This window comes from Anoplophora glabripennis, unplaced genomic scaffold, assembly GCF_000390285.2.
Source record: "Anoplophora glabripennis isolate ALB-LARVAE unplaced genomic scaffold, Agla_2.0 scaffold1619, whole genome shotgun sequence".
Taxonomy (NCBI): domain Eukaryota; kingdom Metazoa; phylum Arthropoda; class Insecta; order Coleoptera; family Cerambycidae; genus Anoplophora; species Anoplophora glabripennis.
Window position 1 is genome coordinate 17,129 of NW_019418069.1, and position 9,172 is coordinate 26,300.

At 30.1% G+C, this 9,172-nt stretch overlaps 1 protein-coding gene across 2 annotated transcripts in view; it reads left to right on the forward strand.

The window, feature by feature from the left end:
• The first annotated feature begins 1,390 nt into the window (after positions 1 to 1,390).
• LOC108915441 (sedoheptulokinase) overlaps positions 1,391 to 9,172 on the forward strand; it is a 14,131-nt gene continuing 6,349 nt past the window's right edge. The window contains exons 1-6 of one of the 2 annotated variants that reach the window (XM_018721468.1): positions 1,391 to 1,484; positions 1,565 to 1,648; positions 2,002 to 2,237; positions 2,731 to 2,990; positions 3,111 to 3,376; positions 7,876 to 8,154. In XM_018721468.1, the coding sequence (XP_018576984.1) occupies positions 2,019 to 2,237; positions 2,731 to 2,990; positions 3,111 to 3,376; positions 7,876 to 8,154 (1,024 nt within the window). In that variant the 5' untranslated portion in view covers positions 1,391 to 1,484; positions 1,565 to 1,648; positions 2,002 to 2,018. Of the gene's footprint in view, positions 1,649 to 2,001; positions 2,238 to 2,730; positions 2,991 to 3,110; positions 3,377 to 7,875; positions 8,155 to 9,172 lie in introns of both variants that reach the window. The other variant, XM_018721467.1, reaches the window with a different exon arrangement.

The window sequence follows — 9,172 nt, forward strand, 5'->3', positions numbered from 1 at the left end:
TTCCTCTTTCAATCACAACACCTAAATATTCTATCGATGTTTTAAAAAAGCTACACTTTGCTAAGTTCGGCACAAATCCAGCATTGGCAAAGGATAATTGTTGCGTAACACTTTTTTTGTTTACATCCCGATAGTCTACACAGTCTTGTTTCTCCATTCCTTTTTTTACGAGTACAATCGGGCTAGCATATGCTGATTCACTTGGTCGTATTATTCCGGCTTCAATTTGTTGTTGTATAATATGCTTTACTTGCAATAGTTCTCCATATGCTAAATGCCGAGGTTTGTGAGCGACCGGTTGTGAATCACGTAGTATTATTTTTAACTTGCCTGTTGTTACTGCGGGTGGCGTTTGACATCCATTCCACCATCGTAAACGCTGTGTCATCAGGATCATAACTTGTCAACCGAATTTGCGATGATGCTGCCGCCACAACTTCGGGTATCTGATTGGATACAAGGGTCTGAATTTGCACCTGCGTACTTGTCGAAGCTGACTGCAGCGCCTCCTGGGATTGAATCGCTTGGGCGTTGGCCATTGTTGATAAAATTTGCATGATTTGATTTTTAAAGTGAATATTATTTTCCTGCTGAATTTTGTACATTTCCATCATTTTAATGTCTAGTGACTCACTGACTCTCAATACACCAACGGATCGAATAGTAGCCCGTTCAGCACCTTCACTTTGTTCATGGTCGTCAGCCATTGTTCTCGACGTATTTTAGTTTTCACACAAAAAATAAAGCAGTTTTAGGTCCTTTTCTCCTGTCCTAAAGACACTAGGAGGAATCCCACTTCTGACGTTAGCTTTTTAGGCAAAAAGCGAGATATAATAAAACACAATTGACGCAATAATTTTGGTTTATTGGATCCTAATACTGATTCACATCTTAATACAGCAAAGTAGGCTCGCCAACTGACTCATATTATATTGCAAGTTTAGCTAAAACGGTCCGCGATATGTTTACCATATCTGCACGATTAGGTGGTTTCAGATGACACAAGCGAACATATATATATTTGTTGATTATATATTACTAGTTATATAAATAAGGGTAGGTATAACAATTATAAAAAGAATTAATTTTCTTTTTATTAATTTTTTAAAACCTAGAGGAGCAAAGTTTACTCAATCTTCTCTGAAAAGCCGCCACTAGTATTTACCTACCAAGGACGGCGGACAGCATTGTTAACAGAGCTTTTTTATCATTTGATATTAAATTACAAAATTACAGTTTAGCAGAGTTAACTAATATTGAGATAAATACATAATTGGCTAATCCTAAAATATAAATTAAGTATTTTCTGGTCATGTGCTTCTGAGATCACAGCATCCGGAATGTAGCCAATAAAATGTTATGTGATTTGTGATTTATAGCGATGATGATCTTGGTTGTGACACAAGACACAACCAATAACGTGACAGTTGTCTGTGTGGCTGTGGCTGTTATGTTATGACACTATTGACAGTTCAGATATACCGGTGAATATAAATAAAAAGGGATACCGAAATGTTGAATTAATATAATTATTTTTGGATTCTTTACATAAATCTACTCGAAGAAACTTAATAAACTTATAACATTCTTATAACGGAAGTGGTGTCAAAGGAGGTTTGAATAATTTTGCATGCATTTTTAGTGACAAGTAAGTTAAGGGTAGTTTTATTATTTATTTTATATCAGTTTTGAAATATTAGACTTAGAAGATTTTTGTCAATATTAGAATAAAACAAGAGTTCATTTATTACAGAAATATAATAATTATTTCACCTAAAATTACGACTTATATCAATAAAATAGTGTTTACAGGTTCAATAAAATAGATAGAGTAGTCAATGTTAAGTGCAGCACAAATATTGTTATTTCATGAATATACTTTTATAAATCCATCAAATACGTTATCTTGTTTGATACATGTTTGCATGTATATTTTAGTGAGCCTACTACATATATTTATTAGCTGTTTGATAATTCGCTGCTGTTTTGCTTTATTTTTAGCCCAAGTATCAGTTTCCATGGACCAGTATACCTTAGGAATTGATATAGGAACTACATCTGTAAAAGTATGTATAGTAAATACAAAATCTTCTGAGGTTGAAGCACAACATGTTAAAGATACTCAGTCAAATATTCCAAGTGATACTGGACCAGGCGGTAATAAGCAGGATGTTCCTAAAATTATATCAGCCTTAAATCTATGTGTATCAAAACTGCCAAAACAGCTATTACAAGATGTAAGTTTTATATATATATCAAAATAGTGAAATAGTACCTACTTAATTTAAAAAAAATAAAGAAATTAATTGACAGATTATGTCAATAGTTATCTGCGAGGGGTTATCCATTGGGGGAATAAGTGCACCTTTCAAAGAAACTATAATGTGAGGAATAACAAGGATTAGGTATTATAGGAAAACATGATAACATGAAATATTAGATAATTCAAGGAAAACATGTAAATAAGGAACAATATCTGGGAATATTTTTATTTTTTTGCAGTTAAATAATAAACAGTAAAGTATTCCTAAAGAGGGTTACAATTTTGTGTTGTGAATGACCCTTCAGTTATTTCAGAAAGAAAACCAAATCAAATGTTCAAATGTTATTTCTGTTCAACTATGAGATATCAAATTATTTATTTAATATCCATAATTTAATATTTTTGGGGATACATGATATTGCAAAAAAATGAGTAAAGTAATTTGTATTTTTAATATATTTTTTAAGGTTTCTAAAATTGGAATATGTGGACAAATGCATGGTGTTATGTTTTGGAATAATGAAGAGAACAAAAAGGCGTGGGATATGATTGAAAAAGATAAAAGTGTTAGATATGACGTAATACAAGACAAAGTTTCTGCATTATATACTTGGCAGGATAATAGATGTGATACTAATTTTCTTGCCCAGTTGCCAATACCAAGATCACATTTAAGAGTATCTACAGGTTTTGGCACAGCAACAATTTTTTGGATGAAAAAAAATAAGTAAAGTATAATACCTATATTATAATCAGATTTTAACTTTTTCTTGTTGTATTCCGTGAAACAGGATTTAACCAATACATTTATACGAAAAAAAACAGCCTTCATGTTATTAATTTTTAGGCCAGAAAAGCTTAAAAAATATAATTGTGCTGGTACAATAGCTGATTTTGCAGTGTCAATGTTGTGTAATATGAATAAGCCTGTGATGTCATATCAAAATGCTGCCAGCTGGGGATATTTCAATTGTACCGACAATAATTGGAATATAAATCTTTTAAAAAATGAAGATTTTCCTGTAGAATTACTTCCAGAAATAAAAGCTCCTGGAGATCTTGCAGGTTTTCTTTCTGAGAATTGGCACAGTATTCCAAAAGGCACTCCAATAGGTAAATTATTTTAACTCAATATGTAGGCATCATTTATTTTCAATAATTCATATGCTCATATTTCTATTTGAATTCGAGTATACAGGGTGAGTCGTAATAATTAGGTGTAAAAAATTTAACAAAAGCTTGAACCAAAATAAAGGAATTAGCCAAATATAGGTACCATACTTCCAAAATCTTTTCTAAAAAAGTTATCAGTGTTGAAATATTTTATTTTGTTTATTTCTTTCTATAACTCCATTACTTTTTATGATTTTTCTATAAAACTTGGCATAAGGGACTTTTTGAGAATGCCTAACATGAATATGAACTTATTCTTTACCTGAAACATCAAAGTCATCTAAAGTTGGAAGAGATTTTGAGAAAATGCATTAGTTTTTTGAAGTTAACTGTAAAGAGATATATTTGTTGCATATTAGTAAAATGAGAAAAATGGATGTAAATTCTCTCAGCAGTTATCAGTTACATAATAATAGTATTTGGGGATATCCCAAGCTAATAAAACAAAATCTTTCAGCCATACTTTTTCTTGTTACTTCAGCCAATTGATTTCATGGCATTAGATATGCACTAAAGTTTATCCGCATGTACAAGAATAACCAGATTTTTTCTTTTTTGGTACACGAACTACTTTGGGGAAGATATAATAATTACATGGTGTTATTTTTTCAAGAAAGAAAATAAGTAATGAATAACAATTTTTTTAAATGCGGAGCAGACTATTTTTATTCAAATTTCAGGAAATGTTCTTCAGACAAAACCATTAAATTATGAATTCATCTTTTATTTTACTTAATGTCTTTTCAATGTAAATTACAGATTGATAAGGAAAAAAATACAGCAGATCACTAGAATTTAAATTGTTCAACTCATGACAAAATTAGGTACCTACAACTTATTTTATGTTTGTTATAGGTAACCTGTTAAATAAATGCCAATTTAAAAATATATATAGAATGAACCCACTATTAATTTAATATGACCTTAAATGTTGCCTACACAGATTTTAGATGTCTTGAATTGTCATTACACATTTCCATGTCCTGATTTATGTAAGGACGGATAAATATTTAAAAAAGTTTTTCAAACGTGTAATTTGGCAGGTTTTAGTATATTTGTATACAGGGTGTGCCATTTAACACTCCTGCTGCCAATATCTCCGAAATGAAGAAATTTATTTTAGTTCTGGAAACTGGAGTTGTTAGATCCCTCGAATAGTTTCAAATTGTAGTTAGAACTGTTAGTCCAAATCTTTATATATAGATGGCGTGGCGATACTAAAAAATTTTTTGATCCCTGGAACGTGGAAATGCAGTCCATCTTTTTTTCCCTATATTTACTTGTTTTCGAGATATGTCGACTTCAATATGCAATGTATAACAGGAAAATGTATTATTTTACCTAAATCATACCGAGGCAAAATATTCTTTTAAAATATTATTATAATGACTTTATTCGCACCACATACTAACTAACAAACAATAAATTATAAAAAAAACAAACGATCAACTACAGAAAAAAAAGTTGGACAATGGTAAATCGTATAACTGCTATAATTAAATTGAATGACACAAACTGATAAAACTGTAATTATTGGAAAACTAATATGTGTCGTCATTGTTATATTTTAAACAAATGACATGAGCCACCTATGACTGCATTTTTAATAACATTTGATAAAATGCGGTTCGTTTCTGACCCTTATAAGATTTACCATTGTACAATTTTTTTTCCTGTAGTTGATTATTCGTTTTTTTATAATTTATTGTTTGTTAGTTAGTATGTGATGTGAATAAAGCCATTATAACAATATTTTAAAAGAATATTTTGTCTCAATGTGATTTAAATAAAATAATAGATTTTCCTGTTATATCATACATTGCATATTGAAGTCGACATATTTCGAAAACAAGTAAATATAGGGAAAAACTTTATATTATTATTCAAAATATAACGATCTTCCAGATGGACTGTATTTCCACATTTCAGGGAACAAACAATTTTTTAGTATCGCCACGCCATCTATTACTGTTACAACTATTAATTCTAACTCCAATTTGAAGCTATTCGAGGAACCTAACAACTTCAATTTCCGAAACTAAAATAAATTTCTACATTTCGGAGATATTAGCAGTGGGAGTGTTAAATGGCACACCCTGTATTTCATGAATATACAAGCGGTTGCATTACAGGCATATGTAACCAGACCTCTGAAATTGGCTGAATTTTTCAGATGAGTTCCTATCTTGTTTTACCATAAAAAAGAAAAAAAAAATTATTGCACCATATTTACAAAATGTTTGAGTTCTTCCCATTGTTAAGATGGGTCATTAATGTCATTATATATTTTTAAGTTGTTGAACCTACCCAAGTCCACCTTTTGATTACATGCCTGCTCTTGCAATATTCCACATGAACAGATTTCTACTGGTGATTATCTGAACAAAAATGATAAAAAGAAAATTTAAATGATTATTTTGTTTTTCAGATATTTTTTTATTTAGTTCTCATTTATAAGGTGATTGATACTTTCTGATACTTTCCTTTAGCTCCATCAAATTTTTTCATTGCAACAATGCTGACCCTTTTTCTTGTACATTTTATTGTACTGTTTAAATTGTATTCATCACTATGCAACTTAAGCACGGACGGATTTTTTTATGTGGTATATTGGTTAATTTTAAATAAAACTTATATGCAGTACCACAGTGAGGCTGTGTTGGAGGCCAGGTCATAAAGGCAGTGAAAGTAATGAAAAAGCAGATGAACTTGGAAAAAAATCCTGAAATGGTTTTCTTAGAACAAGGGCCAGGATTTATCAGTACTTACAGTGCTGCAAAGCAAGCTTTGAGGAAACGGGCTCATATAAAATATTGTAAATACTGGGACTGAAGACCAGCACAGACATAAATGAAGTAAACATTAAATATTTCCTCATATAATAAATGAAATGCTATGTGTGAGTAATATCAGACTCGGAGTGTTCACAGGACCTTTAACAGGTCACTGCCAAAAGAAGAAGCATCTTTACAACATGAAATTGGTGGAGAATCCTATTTGCCTAGATTACGACTAGAAATATGAGTCCGTATTGTATATCTTTAGTGAATGTGAGGGCTTTGCATGCCTGAGATTAAATTTATTTGTCATTGCTTTCTTAAATATGAAGGAGTTAAGGAAATATCAACTAGCAGATTTTTGGACTTTGTACAAAGAATAATTCTGCTAGACGAATAACTACAGGGTCTTTAGAGGAAGAGAATATTTGAAGAGTAAATAAATCAAAGTGCAAAAACCCGATATGCAGAAATATTTTTTTGTAAATAAGAATAGGAATAATTTTTATTAATAAAAAAGTTGAATTGCCATATACGGTAACAAATATTGACCTCTTTTTTTATGTAGTATGTAAGTCTGGGATGACTCCAGAGGTCCTCAATAAGTTTTAACAACTTCATTATTAATGTTAAGTAGGTACTATTTTGCAGCTTCAATGATTTTGGTTATTGAAAATATTGATTATTAATGTGTTCTACCTACTACTAAGAAATCTTCTCCAAGTTCTTCAAAACCCTGAATACAGTATGAAGCTCAATAGGACAGAACTCATAACTTTGAAAAATAGATCTGAGAATTATATTGACCACGTCTCCAATTATTGGAACTGGTTCAGATTATTTGGGTTTCCTATTATTATTTGAATTCTGCATTATCTGAGTGATGCGATGTAGTTTCTAGTTTCCACCATATGCATGTTTATGCTTTAACTCTCATATTTGAATCAGGATTATTTAATCACCATCTCTTCTGTTTGAAGTGTAACTACAGATTTATGGTTTTTTAAGTGGAAGAGAATGTTATATCTTTTAAAAAATCTGGACTGTCTGAGTTTCAAGTCTGGTAATCTAACTGGCCAACAAATAGTTCATTATTGTACCTGAAAAAGTGTAAAACAAATGAGAATAATTAAAAAAATAAACTTAAACTTAAAAATGATGCGTTTGAGCATTTTCTTTCTCATTTTTGATCAGAGAATAATTGTACAATTTTATAATTAAAATAAAATTGTTAATTTTAAAAATCAAATGACCAGTGACTACTGTAAAACTTATACTATACCAATTTAATTTTTTCCAGCAAGATCCTTGATGACATGCAAATTAAAAAAAATAAGTTTGAAAGAAAATTAATCATAAGTACATCATTATAAGTTTGATGATGTTGAATAAAAATAAATTTATTTCTATTTTCTTGTTGACATGATACGGATTTGGTGATTTTATTGAAACATCAAACAACAGTGGCACATAGTTTTAAATCTCCATGTTCAGACCATAGATCCTCAATTCGATTTAATTTAACCAACATTTCAAATAAATTATTGTGCCATATGATGCAGGGCTTGGAATTATTTGTAGAATAGTTTCAGAAAAATATTTAATATTTACTGAACCAACAATTTTTTTATAGAAACATCGGAATAAAATAATATATTTCAGGATTAGCTTTGGGTGATTTACAATGTTCTGTGTTATCAACAGTTGAAACTCCACAAGATGCTGTTTTGAATATATCTACTTCTGCACAAATAACTTTTGTTGTTGACAACTATCAACCAAACTCAGGTCCACCTGAATTAACTCCAGTTGAATATTTTCCATATTTCAAAAATCAGTTTATAGCTGTAGCAGCATCATTAAATGGAGGGAATTCTTTAGCTACATTTGTAAAAATGTTACAGCAGTGGACATTGGAATTAGGATTCAGTGTTCCTCAATGTAAGTAAGTAGGTACAGATATTTGCTGTTATATACAAAATTTTTTTTTTAAATAAAATTATTTAGAATTTAAAAAGTTATCCCCAGTTATAGAGTTTTTTTTTTAATCAAACTTTAGGAACAAGTAGACCATAAAAAAACAAAAGTTTTTGGTATATTGTTTGTTTGGTTCATTGAGATTTAATTCTTTTTCAAATGTACAATTCATTGAAATTATGCAGAATGTTATTTTTGCAGTAAAAGCAGGTTTTCTAAATGTATTTTTAGTTTTTTCACTGTCGGGTTTATAACATAAATAAAATATAAACAAAATTAATATATTTTTTGATTTCTGTTTATTTGACAATAGAAAAGTGCTTTTAAATTACTTTCACAAATCTATTTCCAAATAAAGTGTACTTATTTAAATTTTTCAGGATTAATCCCTTTTTTATTTTATTTTAAAGCGCTAGCAATTTCAAATGAATTCAGAAAAATTACAGAAATTTCAATCAAATTATACTCCACGGTCGAAATTATAGAGAGTGATTCAGACGTAATATAAAAACACTATTACCATAATGCATATAAAATATAAAATGATTTTTATGCGGTTCAATATTATTTGTCTTTGTGCCGCTCGCTACGCACATCGATAGAATCTATAATCGTCTAGAGACCGAGTTACACTGAACGTCGATCTATATTCTATCTCTGTCTTTTGCACTTGGTAGGGAATAGGGAAATGCTTTTTTAGTGGGTGTAAACGGACTTGATTTACCAGTCCTGAGAAACGTCATAGCATAAGCGTAGACGAGGGGTCTAATTCCATGGCTATAATAAATTTATAAATTAAAAAAACACAACTGGGACGTTTTAAAATGCTGTAATAATTAAAATGGATCAAAGTGCCTGTTATAGCAAACCGTAAAAAATATTAGATGTTATGTTTTATTATCTTTTTTCATTATTTTCTATATCTTGTTGCCTTTTAAGCAGACACGCCAATGGATTTTCGTTCCCGACACGCTTCATCCCC